The 16748-nt window shown below is 41.4% G+C and overlaps 1 protein-coding gene across 1 annotated transcript in view; it reads right to left on the reverse strand.

Moving 5' to 3' along the window:
* Positions 1-4887: 4887 nt before the first annotated feature.
* The window catches only part of CDS1 (CDP-diacylglycerol synthase 1), a 29602-nt gene continuing 17741 nt past the window's right edge, over positions 4888-16748 (reverse strand). The window contains exons 7-13 of the mRNA XM_032109553.1: positions 15183-15265; positions 13634-13721; positions 12518-12586; positions 11424-11576; positions 10705-10824; positions 8794-8897; positions 4888-7645 (exon numbers count right to left, since the gene is read on the reverse strand). Coding sequence (XP_031965444.1) covers positions 7516-7645; positions 8794-8897; positions 10705-10824; positions 11424-11576; positions 12518-12586; positions 13634-13721; positions 15183-15265 — 747 coding nt within the window. The 3' untranslated portion in view covers positions 4888-7515. The remainder of the gene's footprint in view (positions 7646-8793; positions 8898-10704; positions 10825-11423; positions 11577-12517; positions 12587-13633; positions 13722-15182; positions 15266-16748) is intronic.

Consider the following 16748-nt stretch of genomic DNA (forward strand, 5'->3'; position numbering starts at 1 on the left):
AAGAGCCAAGGATGCTGCAAACTGAAGAAGAAAAGCTTCCCCTCACCTCCATTCACTTTACCAAGTGGCCTCCCTAGTTTTTGTTTGAAGCTGAAATTAGCTAGCTTGGGACAGGTTTGGAAATTCATTTTTCCTGAAGAGAGGAGGGCTGTTCAAGTGTGGGAAAAACTGTTTAGTAACAAGGTGTCAGATAGCTTTGAGCCCAAGTTGAAAACCTAAATGTTTTCTTTCTATTTGCTAGCTATGCTTAGCCTTGAAGTACTACTGATTGCATGGGGTGGTGGCAATTTGGCCACTTTGCTGAAGTGCCTGGGTATAAAAGCCCTTAGGAGAAAATCCATCTAGATAAAAAAAAGTCTTTCAGATCAACATGGTATGTTTTGATTTAGCCTGCTCCAGTTAATGGGAAATCTAGAGTTTAATTTAGCCTTTGCTGCATGTTTTGGAAGCCATAATCTCAAAATACATTTGAAGGCACTTTTGCTCAGACAAACAGAAAGGTTAGGGGGTATTTAAATACCCAAATCCAGATATGTGTTCTGCAGGATTCCTAGCTAGCTAATCCTGAAGGTTTTTGACAACACAAATGCCTACAAGCTTTCAGATTAAAGCTCCCCAGGTTCACCAATTTCTGCTTCTGGGACCACTCAAAACATGGTCTCTTTCAGCCTGAGGTTAGCCTGCAAGATCTGTGCTTATCCTGAACACACCAAACCAGGATCACAGCCTTCCACATCCTCCTCCCCTCTAAGGTGCTTGGCATGCAGCATCTGCCAATGACAGCTTTTTCCAGAAGAGACCAGAAAGACATGTTTGCTTCCCAAGACAGAGAGAGCACCGGGAGTTGGGAGGTAAATGCCTTGCCCTTTAGGATAACTAAACATGGAGTTTCCTTCTTGGACAACCTCCACATCACAGAATTCTGCTACAAACAGCCACTGTGGGAGACAGGGTCTCATTCCTGACAGTACAGAGGTGCTCTCTAGAGACAACAAGGAGACTGGAACCTGAGCTGGCCACTGTTGTACTCTGGAGTAGACAAGGAGGGGTGATGGCTGTATCCCTGCCCCGGTGCTGGTTGTGGAGGGAATGATAATCCTTGCTTGGCTCTCAAGAGAGAATTTGTTCTCTGTTCAGCAGCAGGAGGTACGTCACTATAAATCACAGTACCAAAAGACACTGTATTCTGACCAGAAATTTAAGGTGCTCTAGGAGGTACAGGAAGTTTTCTGCAGCTGACTCTACCAGCTCCCCATTCTGAAGCATCCAATTATTATAAACATTTTAAAAATTACCTGTTACCAAGATTATCCTGAAGTCCCCAAACACATCAGGACATCCAGTTTTCTAGCCTCAAAATAGTGTATCCCTGGTGCAACTGGAAGTCTGCTGAGACACAGCTTTGCCCAGTAGAAGCAGTCCTTTACTCCTGTGACCTCTACCATGGCTAGCTGTTCCCTGCTATTCTTTCGGTGAAGAAAGTTTCCTAATACCCAAGCTGTATCTCCCCTGGTGTAAGTCATCCTATTGCTTGCTACTTGGGAGAAGACATTCACCCCCACCTCGCTACACTTTTCTTTCAGGTAGCTGTAGAGAGTGATAAGATCTCCCTAATCTCCCGATCCCGCTTCCCGGCAGCCAGGCGCGTCCTGCCGCTGCGCCTCCCGCCGCGCCGGGAGGGAGTGGGATGAGGCGGGATGAGGAAGAATGCGGCGGGATGCGCGGGCGGTGGGGACCCCTAGTGGCACCGTGGTCCAGCCCGGGAGAGGTTTTAGGTCCTGTGCCTCACGCAGGTACCTGGTGAAATGCTTGTGGAAAAAGTAAAGTCTGTTTCTTTGGACCACTCTGTTCAAAAGAGGGGAAAAACTAGTTCAGTGTGAGTAATTGCCACAAAACCGGGTCCACAAAGTGTGGCTGTTTGCAGGTGACACACACTTATTATTTAGCCAAACACTGTTTAAGTCTTACAAACTGAGCTTAAGAAGAGAGATGAACTGTTAGAGAAGAAAAGGAGGATCCATTAAAAATGGGGTGTACTCAATCCGACCAAGCCTCACCTTAGTGTCCTGTGTCCAACACTGACACTAAGCAGTTGGCACCAAAAGCATAAGGCCAGAGCCTTCCTTAGGACACTCCAAATACTCTTCTGACTTCATAATTTTCAGCTTATGCTAGGCCACATACTGGCATTGTCTATTGAGGATGTCTCAGTGTAGTGCAAACATGCTTTATACTCGCGGGGCTGTGGTGGTGCGGCACAGTGGCTGGCCCTGGGCGGAGGGAGGCTCATCTGCCTGTCCCATCCTGTCCCATGCCACCCCATCCTGTCCATGGCACTTACTTGCCTGGGTCTCCCATGGAGCCACCAAGACCATGTCAGGGAGGCAAGAGCTGCTCCTTGCCCTCCTGCTGCAGCAGCTCTTTCTTAAGCAGATACAAGAACTATAAGACAGTTCTGATGCCTGCAGGAGCTGTCACCTCCTTAGAGGTAATAAAAATACCCTCTGAAATGTAAAACTGTACTTTTTCTCAGCTTTTTGTATTTGAATCAATATTTTTTATGCACACAACTCAGTTAATTGGGCTAAACTGACAGTTTTATTGAAGAAAAAGTATAACATTATATACAAATACATACAAAACACAATCTATTTGCAGAATATGTGTGATAAAAACGAACGAGATCTAATCATAGTGTGTCTGAAGGGGAACCATAGGTTGGTCTCACAAAGCCATGGCCAGGAATAGCCTGGCAGCGGGATGGCCTGGGGACAGCCAGATACCTGAGGCACTGTCCCTGCATCCATCCCTGCTGTGCCTCCCCGTGTCACTCTCTCAGAAGACCCTGCTGAGGCTCGGAGCAGCCGTCTCCAGGCACCTGCCTGGCGCTGGGAGCAGGGCACTGCTGCTCCTGCTCCCATGGGCTGTGGGTGCCAAGGAACACCCTGCACACAGCCCTGAGCATCCTCCTGAACAGAGATTGTTGTTGCCATCATGCCGGGGACAGGGGAGGAGATCTGTCTCCAAGGGGCTGCATGGACATCACACAAGCTCCTGCCTGCACTCCTGGCACTGAGGGCTCTTCCCAGGAAGGAGTGGATGGTGCATGGGCAGTGCTTGTGGGTGTGGTGGTGCTGGCCTGGCCTGTGTGCTGCTCCCCATGACAGCTGGGCCGGCCTGCCCTTGCTGGGGCAACACTTGACTCAGGAGTGTGGCTGTCTCATCCTTAGTGTCCATGGGACCAGCTGGTCCAGGAAACATGCTCTGTAAGTTTGCTTCCATCTGAATTTGAAGTCAGAAACTTGTTTTGGGGCAGCTGGACATGACACAGCATGGAGTCTGGCGGAGCTTGCTTTTCTCCCAGTCCCAGGATAGCCTATGCTTGTATCATAGTTTGTCACATCAGAAACAAGGTCAAAGTATGCAGAGCTACACACACCCTCCAAGTACATACAACCCCCAATGATAAGCCCCAGTTAGGTAGGTAATATAAGCCACGATTGGGCAATTAGAGCTCTGGGTATGTTTTCTTTAGAGGTGTGCATGATATCTGCCAGATAGCACAAGTATTTCACTTCCTGCAATCAAAGAGCAGGGTCCCAACAGCAGAGTGAAAATCCAGCCTCTTGCTCTGAAAACTCTGCGTGGGACTAGCTCAAAACTCAAGTTCCTGCTGTGCTGGGGACAACTGGCCCAGTCACTTCACATGGGAGCAGCAACCACGTGAGGAAGCAAACTACTGCTACTGCAGCTCGACACAGACAGGTGCAAGTCACCTGGTGGCAATTAAATGGGGCTGAAACTTTACACCTTGACTTCCCTGTGAGAATATGTTGCCTTTACACACTCACTTACAAAGGGTATGTTCATGCTAACAAAATCCTTATAATACCAGTCTTTCTCACCTGTTCCTTTACGGATCAAAAGGTGTCCTGTAATTCATCAAGGAACAAGCATCAATATTGGGAAGTCAGGGTGCAGTACATACCGAATGAACAAATCACACTGTCTGTAGTACTCAGCTGTACATTAATGGAGGACTTGGAGTGCTGGGCTAATGGCTGTATTCGATCTTCTCAAGGGTATTTTCCAACCTAAATGTGGTGTGTGTTTATGGGCGACACATTCCCACCTGTTTCTGGCATCCTGTCAGATATAGGACTCATGCCTAAGTTAATGCAATTTGAAATTGCTAAACAAGGAACTGGATATCCATTTTATAATTGGGAAACTACTTGCAAGAGAAAGGGCAATTGCAACTTAGCTACATGCAGGTAAATAGTACCAGCTGGGCAAAAGGACTGTGAAAGTAACAGTCCCAAACATTATCTGTTTAGCAGGAGAAAACTCACTGCTAACTTTCACCTTCCTTTCCTCGGAAGACCATTAGGAAGTAGAGGCAGACGACAGGAAAGCTCTGTGCTTCTCCACAAGTTTTCTAAAATGCAAGGAGGTGCACAGCACGCCCACAACTGGCTGATGGTGAGTATTCAACAGATGTTACAGTCTGTGTAATTTAGAAATAAGATGCATTTCCTACCTGGCTTGTTTGAGGCTGCAGGAGGTGAAGGGCTTCAGATCCAAGACTTAAAAGGGAAGAAACAGGAAAGCAGGGAGAGGTAGCTGCCAGCTGCCACCCCATCATCACCACAAATGGCCCGTGTCAGTATTGTCGAAGTGAGCACCTTTAGGAAAAGATGACAAGCTTGCATATCTTCAGACATGAGGCACATTGTACAAGTTTCAGCAACAGACAAGGATGGTCTGAAGCCTTGAGGGGCAAAAGGCTGGAAATTAGTAGCAGACTTCTCTATTAAGAACACAAATGTAAGGAATACAAAGGAATATAAATTCTTGTTAAGAAAACTCCACCCAGTGTACATGCTATAGGAAATAAAAGACAGGAGGACTTCTGTCCCAATTTTATTTTTTTAACAACACCTGCTTCAATGAAAGATTGAAACAGTCAAACTAAAACAGACATTATATGCTCATACCATTTACAATATTTACAGAATATACATTTCTCTTTTTTGCTCAGCAGGTAATTATAGCCACTTGGGACAAAAGTGCAAGTGAAAAGAATCATGGTGTAAAAAGTTAAACTTTCCTGTTGATCATGTTGCAATGCTTGAACTAACAGAAGTAGCCAGTGGGGTAAATTCTCTTTATAGTAACCAAGCATAGATGCCACTTCATAGTGACAGATCCTGCTCAGCCATATTTACACCAAGCCTAAACCAGAAGGAAGCTGTTACTGTATCGAGAAAATTGATGAGTGAGTTCCCATCTTCATTTTAACATTGAAAATGAGAACTGCAGTGTTGAATTTTCTATTGTGCACATAGATAGCAATTAATTTCAAATGCTCTGTTGTATTAAATACTAAAATATATTTTAACTTCCTTATTGTACATGCTATAAAATTACACTAAAAATTTCAAGTTTCTGAAGTAACAATTACCCTTTTACATATACATTCTCTGTATAATTTTTAAATATTTAGATTTTTTTTTTTAATACCCAGGATAACAATATACTAGCTCCAGTATGGCTGCGTTTTAGCATAACATCTACCAGAGTCCCATACATAACCAAAGCCTCATCTAAAAGCTAGTTTTGCAGACATTCTATTTTGGTTTCCCTTTCATTTTCTCTTTCCTTCTTTTTAAATCACCTTTCCAAAGGTAGCTGTGCTACCTTTTAACTTCAGGTTATGCCCTATCTGGAGTAAAGGCTGAACTTCAGCCCCCTCCAACCCAGCCAAGTCGCAGAGCCACTGATGGACAAGCAGCAGGTGACGTTTTTCACCTCTTGGAGTGTTCCTTCAATACAGTACTGCAATCTCCAGGTCACATATAATTTAATTCTGTCAATACCTGACATCAACAGGAATTACTTTAGACCTGGATTTTGTTGAATGTACAAAGGGGTGCCTTTCCATACACAAGCTGTAAAAGCCCCAGTGCAAAACAGAGTGCACGGTGGTCTTGGCTACATGATGTTCAACAAAAAGCAGTTTGAATTTTACAGATACATCTTATCACCCACCCAAGTTATTTTCTCCATGATTGTATCCTCAAGTAGCACCAACCATTTAAATTTTAATCTTTAATATATATACACATCTTTTAATAATTTATATACACACACATAGATGTGGCATCGGTACGTGGAGAAACTTATTTACAGTTAGTTGGAAAAATGAAATTTATCAAATTACAGTTCACAAAAATAAAATTGGCATTTGTGCTGTTTGTACAGGAGTAATTTTTGTCATTTCAAAAAAAGTTCATATTTTTATTTGCATCAAGACATGTCACATGATGAAAAAAGTTGTAAAACAACTAGGATTGAGAATCATAGAGCATCAATTCTCCTCATATACCCCACTAAGTCTACAGAATAGCTGCTTTCTATAAAAATTCTCCATTCGAATCCCTCTGTGGTCACCCAGGCTTGCTTGAGGATCTTCTTTATAAATAATAACACACAGCAAAAGAACCATGCATCCTGTCTTGCACTGTGCACATTTATGAGATAGACGTTTCTGCCTTCACTGAGTAACACACTGATACACACCACTTAAACCTCACTTTTTACTTGGGACCTCAAAGTGCTTTTAAAAAGAAGGAAATACGCCAATTCTACACAGCAGTTAAGAGGCACAAGGAATAAGGCTTGAATTACTGTCTTCAGACACTGACCTGGCCATGGAAACCAAGAACTTAAGCTTCAGATTCGCTCTGATCTGTTTATTGGGCTGAAGAATTCTGTTTTCTCAGGTAATCTCTACTGCTGGAGGTACACACTTGTTTACAATCTGTAATGTTAACAAAAAAAAAAAAAAAAAAAAAAAAGGGGCAGCTCCAAAGCCCGAACTGCCCAACTGTATTTCAATGCCCAGCTGTATTTCCATAAATGTACTTTTCTCTTGAAAGCATGAAATGGTTTCATAAGAAAGCTGTTAAATTAAAAACAGAGCTAGGTTTACTCTTCAGAACAATTAAGTAAATATGGGTAGTCTGATACAGCAGGCTTGAAGTACTTCTTTGACCAGGCCAGTGTTTTCTGGCCAATAGTAATTTCAGCACCAGCCTATATAGAAGTTACTGCCTGCCTGATGTGTTTACACTTCAGTAACCATTGGAGACCAAAAAGGTATTTGCTAAGATACACAGTTTTAAATAACTCATTAAAAACGTACAGTGAATTTCATTATTTTTTCTTAAATACAAAGACTGTCAGGCTGGGTGCTGAAGAAAGACTGCTGCCATCCACCTCAGGAACTAAAATACACAGCATGTGTACCATTACTTTGTAAGCATTTGAATTATTTTAGGAGTAAGAGGTCTTTAGTGTCCTAGTAGGAAGTCATAGCATTCACATTCATTTCAGGAAACATCCAGACCACAAACTACTCTTCCTTTAGCCATTATTTATGCACACTTTTGCAATGTTTTTCCACAGGCTTCTTGTAAATGGAGTCTTCTTCTAGTCCTCTGTTTTGACAAACTACCCTCTTAGAGATGGCTGCAGGATCCCCTTTTCAACAAGGTGAGATTTCAGGGTTTTATACACACTTAATTGTTGTTCAGGCTGAAGTATCAACAGCTGTTTCAATAATTTGCTGGGATTTGGACCCCTGTCAATGAAAAAAATTAATTTTTTTTTGTGACAACAGCTCTAAGGAGTCTTTTAGATTTCTTCTTGCTGCCCAAACAATGCATTCCCTTTTTTGAGGACAACAAGTTATGGATTTCTCCCAGTCTATCTCCTCAGGATGCACAGGCCAGCATTACTAGCAAAGCACACTCTTAGCTCAATATAAACAGGAAATAAAAAGCATTTCTGTTTGCTGTCAAATGGGGATATTAAGAAGGTTTATGACAAATAAGATTCCCTGATTCATCCTTTATCACTGTAATCGATGTTTTTTATTAGCAGATCTTCATTTAGTATCTGTTGCCTGCCAGATAAATTACGTACTACTGAACTAAATGGGAAATTGGCCAACTCAGTAAAGAAAACTGCAAATTTAACCAAGCTTTTCTAAATATCAGCCTCATTTTTAGCTGGCCACTTACTTACAGGCTTAGTTCTTAGATGAACCAAATATTAGGCAAAGAATCTGTTGCTGATTAGGTATCCAATAATTATTTAGCCATAAGCATTTACAAAACTAAGGGCATGGCTTGGCTTGGCTCCTTGACCCACCCCTGCCTCAGAAACTGTCTGTTGTAAGAGAATTGTGATTCCTATGATTTCTCTTGAAAGCTGGTGTGGTTCAGGGAAGATGAGCAGTATTTTTAGGAAGTTGGCTCCTTTCTTTAACCACAGCATTTTCATCTTAAACAGAAAATCCCAAGCCAAGCAACTGAGAAATACTGAAACTCACGGGAAGAACTGCAGTCTCACAACCTACTGGCTCTTCAGGAACCACACAGGGAAAGCAGATGCTGCACAACCCTTCTGCCCAAAACTCCATCCTACACCCTTCCGTAATCAGTAAATTCTAGTAAAACTTCTAATAGGCTGCTACACAAAACTTCCTGGTATTTCGGGTACACAGGCTACCTTCAGCAGCAGTCACAGAAACATTAAGGCGTAGCTTGAACCTGACAAAAATCCTATTCAGGGACATTGTTTTCTTAATAGTCCTGTATTTGAAATGATTGCATAAATCCTATTTAACAACCTGCAATCTCTGCTATGCTAACATAACTCCCATGCATTCATTATGGTACAGCTCCTATACATGCTTCAGTAGTTAATATTGTAAAAAGCCCATACCTTATGAAACTGGTGATATAGACATGAACAAAAGTGGCCATCAAGTACTGACAATCAAAGCGATCCATTATCCCACCATGCCCAGGGATCGTGTCTGCAAAATCCTTTTGGGTGTGAAGGACAGGGAGGGGAAAGAAGAAAAAAAAAAAAAGATGGTCAGTGGTTCCCACAGAACATGCCAAGGATGTATCACTTGGCAGCAGCACATCAGGGCTGCAAGTAAGCCACAGTTTCACTGCAGTGAGCCAAAAGGTAGCAAGAGGCTCCTTTGCTAAAGGAGTTCTTAACTGCAAAGCTGAGTCAACGGGTGAGAAGAAAAAGAAGAGAAGAGGCAACTTGTCCACAGTATTGCACAAGAGGACAGCAGTAGGTCAGGTGCAGGTCTGCCAGTACTGAGAACACTGGTGTGCCTATACACACTTCATTTTGAAGCAAACCTCTTAAGATACTGGCTGTCCTTCTTTGCCTCTGCAGAATCTAATTCTCATCTTTAATATCTTTTTTGCTTTATCCTCTACCACAGTTAAAAACCGTAATATGTGCATATTATATAAATATATCTAACAGAATCAAAAAACACATTGTGAAAATGATCACTACTTTAAAAATATGTATTTCTGATGCAAAAAAAGCTCCATACACTACCTTTGTGTTACCTATCTTGTCTATAGAACAGCTTTATCAATCAAAATACCTTCAGACATCCTTTCTGTCAGCCACACTCACTTGTGTCCTCTGTGAGTGAAAACCCTGACCTTAGTCAGTCACGTGGGGTGACTGCCAGCAAGTTAAACTAGTCCTGCCCAGTGCTGGGCAGGCATGGAGTGTTTAACCTAACCAACACACTGCCTTCAGCAGCACCTCCACAATATCCTTGACTTCCCGACAGTCCTTTGGTCATCACTTTGGGGCCCAGAAGTTTTAAAAAGAATCTACTTTTTAATATTCTAATCTAAGAATAAGTGCTGCTTTTCAGCAGCATTTTTTTCATCCCACATTCCTTCTTCACACAGTCTCTTGCTACCTGGCCATACAGGTACAAGAGTGCTGTGGCCAGCAAGCTGCTGGGCAAGCTGCTGGGACCAGCATGAGAAAGAGGGGTCAGTACAAGCACATGTACAGGAATTCAGCACAAACAGAGAGGTTTACACATTCTGTGCAAAGCACATGCAGCTTGGTGGACATACGGAATAACAACATAATAACAACATGAACAACAACAAGCAACAGGATAAGAATTACAGCAGTCCTACCAAGACATAAAGAAGGTTGGGAGAAAATTTGGGGCTGCCCTCTTGCCACATTCCTGCTGCCATTTAATACCAGCCAGGGACAACACTGACACGAGCGACAGTGCTCACCTTGCAATAAACAGAGGGTAGCAGATCACATAATTTGCCAATACACACTGCTGTTACAAGGCAGCACTGTACTGGCAAAGCCAAACATCTCATGCATTGGTGAGCCTGACACACCTGGCTCTGCTGGTGACACAAATACCACTGGTAAAAACCAGTCAGCCACAATCTGAAGGGTAAACCACTGTCAGCGCTTCTACAGATTGCCTTTCATGTCAACTATAATATCTCACATTTTGCTTGTCTAAACCACTTCTGCAACATGACTTGGAAGAGTAATTATTGACCAAACTACACATTATTCTTAGATTTCCAGCACTGACGTCACATGCTGCCTGTGCAAGTTTGAAGAATAACACACACACACACACACATCTGATAAAACAAAGTCCTGCTTCTGATGCTAAATACCAGCTCAAACATCATCACAACTTAGTAGAAACTCCAGCTACTACAATGAATGATTTAGAAAAACCCTAAACCCTGCCCCACCAATTTATCTAATCCAAAGAGAAAACCAAAACGAAACCACCTTACAGGACTCATTACACACCTTGATTTTGAAAGCTCTTTTAAATCCACTGGCAAAGAATCCTCCAAATGGCCCAATTAATGAGGCAAATGTTGACAGTGCAAAGCTGTGCATCTGAAATGGGTACATATTCACTGTTTCCTACAAGAAAAATAATTAACACTGTGTTTAAAAATGTTTAATGGTAGGCATTTTAAGCTTACATATTTTAAAGGGTCAGAGATTACATTTCATGGAACTGCTGCTGGTAGTTCTTTTTCACTCGGTGTGGAAGTAGTGGCACTAACATACAGGATGCTATGTGATGAAGACAGTAAAACTCCAATCCTAACAGCAGTTACATGCTAGCTGAAAAGAGAATGAAATTCTACAGGCTTACTTCAGCTTGCCACTAATTCGGGCCATAACAAGCCTTTGTCCACTTCCCACAAAAATATTTCAAAGGTTTTTCTTCAAAAATAGGTCTGCAAAATGCCTAAGTGGCATCCATTTCCAGCACAAAGAGAATACAGGCCACGAGAACACAGGCACGTTCCCTCGGGTGACTCCAACCGTGCATTTCCATCCTGCTTCGGTGACCACATCCCCCATACGAGTTATGGAGAGGCTCATGGCATTGATCCAGTTCTTACTCTTCCAGCCTTACCAGCATTCAGATACCCTTCTAAAATGGTTTGGAAACCCATTTAAGCTGGGAAGCATGATTTCAATTTTAACCAAAGCCTGGGTTTTTTCCTTACCCATCCCAACACAGCCTGAAGCAATGGTGGCACAGAGTACTTCTTCATTTGAAAGAGCTCAGAAGGTTCACATTCTGTCACAAATCTGTTGGTTTCACTGTTGTATTCCACAGGGCAGACAAAGTACTGATGTTGAGCCAAAAAATAGGAAAACTGAAAAGCAAAACAAGAACTCCTGAATTAGACATTTGTTGTTTCACTCAAAAATCATGGCTTAATGAATGGCTTTATCACCACAAACTCAGGGTAATAAAAATCTTTCTAGTAAGAGACACAGAATGGAGAAAAATTGACCTGTTTAAACTAGAGGATGCCTCAACAAGGCAGATGTTCAATGAGCTTAGTGATGATCTCCTAAATTGTTTTCCTTTTCCTATCTCTCAGAATTGTATCTACTGGACGTTTCTGCCTTATAAAACCCAAAAATGTCATCCACTCATAATTTTTTGCAGTTCACTTGTCCATTAAAACTTGAATATCTCTTCTACTAAGTTTGGCTCTTATGAGTTCTGCTGACCTTGGTGACAAATTACTTGTCACAACAGCTACTTATGCTGGTATTATCACCTGTGCATATCATTAGAATAAATTGCTTTCCAGGAGAAATGTCATTACAAACCATGTAACATGAAAGTACTACTTCACAAAGCATAAATAATGCTATTGATAAACTTCAGTTTCAAAATAGGGATGCAACTAACAGATAAAACTATTCCAGATACTGTAACAGCAATGGCAAAAAATGGGCAATATTATCTATTCAGGAGAGGCTAAAACCTTGCCTATCTTTTCCAGCTAGTTACAAATTGGCAGAATTCCCTAGCCAAAAACCACCCTAACTCTTAGGCTTTCAGCAGTTTGAGATAACCAAAGTTATCAGCAATTTTATTTCAAGTAAAAATACGAAGACTGAATCTATACAAGGAAATTCCCATCCCAGGAAGTGTTCAAGACCAGGTTAGATGGGCTCTGAGCAACCTGGGGTAGTGGGAGGTGTTCCTGTCCATGGCAGGGGGACTGTAATGAGGTGATCTTTAAGGTCCCTTCCAAACACAACCATTCTATGGTTCTATGAGTGTACTGTGGTTACTTACAATAAATCCAAATACAACAGTGGAAAAGAAGCCTCCAATGAACCCTTCCCAGGTCTTCTTTGGAGACAGCTGGGCACAAAAGAGATAGTGTTAGTCCATTAGTTACATCACTGCACCTCTTTTACTCTATTTCTTGATCTTGTTTGTGCAAATTAAGCTCCTACTTGGTTTTTTAAAGGTTTGTGTGAAATACTGAATGTCAGCAGCTGCAGCTACTGAACATGATAAATAGAAGGACCTGTCCCAGGCAAGGTAGCAAAAAGCCACATTTTTGTCGGTGCCACTGGGCAGTTTGAGGGAAAGGAGAGCTCCCATCCCATCTGCTTCTGCTGATTGGAGCCTGCTGCTGGCCGGATCTGACCCAGATTAAGCAGCTGAACTCCTTTCAAGCAGAAGACTGGGAAATCTGCATGAGCACACCTCAGCTCTGTTGCAGAGCTCTGCAAGCAAGTGCTCATTTAGATAGTGCCAGAAACCTGGGTGTGACACAACCACTGCTGGGGATGCTCCTCAGGAGACACCAGCTACCTGCAGATAGGCTGGATAACCAATACATAACTAGATAGCTAGAGAGACCAGTGTGCCAAGCTGTTTTCTTCACCAAATTCTATCACATTTTCAATTTAAGGGCAGGTTAATATCAGAACCAACTAAATCTCCAAAAGTTAACATGGCAACATCATGAAATAATTCACAGCTTTGTGTGGGGTCTTGCATATTCTACCAGAATAGGAAGATAAAAGCTTGAGACCTTCTCAGTCAACAAGACTGAATGAGGAGCAGGTATATACGACCCAGTGGCTTATTTCAAATTAAAGTTTCTGTGCAGTAAGCATGCAGCTAAACCTGCACCTGAAATCCCAAAAGAATGCAGTTATAAATGATGATGCAATAGGCTCAAACTGTATTATCCTGTAATGCCAGTATCACATTCACATTAGTCCCAGTTTCCCATACACAAGTTTTCAGGAACAGGATAGTCAGCTTAAGCTTTTTTAGCAAAGATGTGAATCATGCAGTACAGGGTATTTTTTTCCATTAACATGTTTTTGAACAAGTAACAAAATTGCTATAAATTGTAAAAGCTTGTTAGTGAGGAAGTGCCTAAGCACCTACCTTAATTAATGGAGTTCTGCCAAAGAAGAATCCAAAAATATAAGCGGCAATGTCATTGCAGATAACACTTGAAATTGGAACCAGAAACCTAGAGAAAGACATTAAAAGTTTCACAGAGAAAAACTGCCTGAACCTAAACACAGGACAAAAATTGAAAGAGCAGAAATTTTTCTGCAGTATTTGGAAGGAATTATGTTTCATAATGTGTTCACCTCGTTCCCCCATGAGCACCACATTTAGCTACACTGGTTTTAGTCTTCAGCCAAACAAGATCATTACAGATTCATGTTAGTTCAAGTTAAAGTGTTATTTTGGTGCATGAGCTTAAAATATGAACAGGCTGGCTTTTTCCTATAAGGCTTAAAGACTGGTACCACAGGTAAGAAGAAATCAACAGATATAAACATGTTAATGTTTTTGGTAGTATCAAAACAAGCAAATTACTTGAAAAGTTTAAATGACAGCTAAATCTAAAAAAGGAGTTTTCCTTTTATTTTTTTCCCCCTCTTGTCAGTTCGGAGCAGCTTTTTAAGTGTTCTTTGCATGCAGACCCCATCTGAAGTTGTTATTCAAGCCTGTTAAGCTCTCTTTTTTTTTTTTCTCTCCTTTTCAAAGTACAGATGTATTAATAAGCTAAAAGTCAGATTTTTTGATCATCTGCCAAATTGTCTAGCAAGAGTAGCAATAAGAAATAATAGGCTAGCAAAGCAACTAGGTTCAGTTTTTGACACATGAATATAATCACTACAAAAAGAATTTGTATACAGAAACTTTGTCAAAGGCTTTGGGCTTTCTTTCTAAGCATGCCTTGTCTGCAATCATCTCCCCAGATGTACATATATCAGGAAGAGGAGAACATACAGCACTATGTCCTTGGAAGAACACAAACCATCTTCCATGTGCTTCTTCCTTCTTTCCTGACTTGAAATTTACCCTGTCCCTGAAGAAGTGAGGGGTAGGAAAACACACCCACTCTCTGAGGAGAGGCTTTAAGTAATCAAGTTTAACTGCACTGCCAAAATTTAATGTATCACTGGAAATGGGGCACAAAGATTGCCCAACAATAATCAAGATTAAAACTCTTAAAATATTTTAAGCACTCTGAATTTATTTGAACAGGGAAGGGTGCAGGGAATGTGGCCAGATTGGGGATTTCAAATTAAATGGTCCAACTTCTATAGCTCTGAGCAACCCAAAGCTCCCAAGTAATTGCAAAAGAATCGCTGGATATTCATCCATTCAGCAAAATGCTGTGGAAACTATTTGACCTAGCACGCAATCAATTCTATTCCTTGCAAGTAAATGAAGTGGTTGTTCAAAACTGTCAAACTTGTGTCTGTCAATCTAGATAGAGGTTTCTGCTTCCTCTCCTATATGCTTTACCTCATCACTCCCAATTCCTCCAACTCCCCTTCCAACTAGACATCAACACTCCTTTAATTTGTACTGCTTTAACTGTTGTCACGATTATTCCCTAACTAGATTTTTGCAAAAGAACCAACCTTTCAATGCAATAGAGGTACAAATCAGTTTGTTACTGTCCCCTTACCAGATCATGCCTTCAAAGAGATTTTGGATGACAAGATGAGATTGAGTTACAGTGATCAGCAAAGTGACATGAGTCCATGCGAACTGTTAACAATGCAACAACACAACAGTTAGTGAAAACACCGACCCGTACACCTCCATAAATCCTGGCTACAGGAGCTGCTGCTACATGAGCTGCTGAAGAGCTGCTGAGGAGCTCCCTGGGAAGATCAGTTCTAGTGATAATGCAAGAGATGTGTGCATGCAGTATATCACAGGTGAGCTGGCTTTCTGAAGCAAGTTCCGAAACTTCAGCAGGTTTCTCCATCACTTACCTCCACCCAGAATTTTTTAACAGTTTAACACCTGATTTAGTAAGACATACACCTCCAGCATGAAAGCAGCAAAGAAGTTTAAGCAATGTGATATTCTGTATATACATACAACAGACATGTTAGAACTGTAACAATAAAATGGCAATGAACTACTCATGAAAGAGTCATGTTACACAGATGTGGATCTCTCTCATAACAGAATACTCTCATGAAACATGAAAATTCTGAGGATTAGCAAAATTAAAGTGTTTGTTTTTAAGGGCATGGTCATTTAAACAACCATTTAGTTCAGTACTACTGTATGTACTTGATGTTTAATCTGTAGAGCCAGTGTACAATAAAGTGGTTTCCAAACAGGTTACCAGTAAAGATTCTGCAGTAGATTTTATTTTCCAAACACCTTTAAATCAAGAACTGGTAGTTTTCTCATGATACAACAAATTTAGGCACTCTAAATTTCTGGGCCATTTAACACCCAAAATGTCCTACTTCTTAATTCTCTTACCACATGTGTTTTCCTATTGCAGCCAGACTCAGACAACTTGAGAAGGCTGAGGCGGGGAGGGGTACAAGAAATGACTATTTCTGAAAATATTAATTGCTGGTTAATTAAAGCAGCTCTGCAGCAAAATTTTTAGTATTTGTATACTGACATTGGAACACCCCCTAAAACCAAATGCCTACTCTATTAGAATCACAGAACAGTTTGGTTGGAAAGGTCCCTCACCACAGGCAGGGACACCTTCCACTATACCAGATTGATCAGGGCCCTATCCAGCCTGGCTTTGGACACTTCCAGGGATGGGACAGACTGTCCTTTTCTTCCTAAACACTGTGTTGCCACACAGTAGATATATGGCTTCCCTCTGTTTTGTTGCAATTCCTGGGTAGTCACATTTTAATGTTTTCTGGGCAGACACCAAGTCACATGACTGCCACTACACATTTTCACCTTCTTTCCAGAATAGGAAAAAGGTAAAAAGAACATGGCAAGTTAATACATTTACATTGTGCCAATCTGAAGATGAGGAGGTGTTTTTACAGATTAGAAGATAAAAGACTACCCCTCTAGAAAAGCTGCATCTCACTGTCAGGCAAGTTCTCCTACAAACAGGGTGCATTATTTTGAGTAAAAGATTTTTTTTACATGCTTATACAAGGCTCAGTTAAGTCCTAGTCTAGAACTGGGGATCCTCAATGGTAAAGTGTTACCTAAAGTAGTGGAGAAACAGAGGGGTTAACTGCATTCCCAG

This window comes from Corvus moneduloides, chromosome 5, assembly GCF_009650955.1.
Source record: "Corvus moneduloides isolate bCorMon1 chromosome 5, bCorMon1.pri, whole genome shotgun sequence".
NCBI classification, from domain to species: domain Eukaryota; kingdom Metazoa; phylum Chordata; class Aves; order Passeriformes; family Corvidae; genus Corvus; species Corvus moneduloides.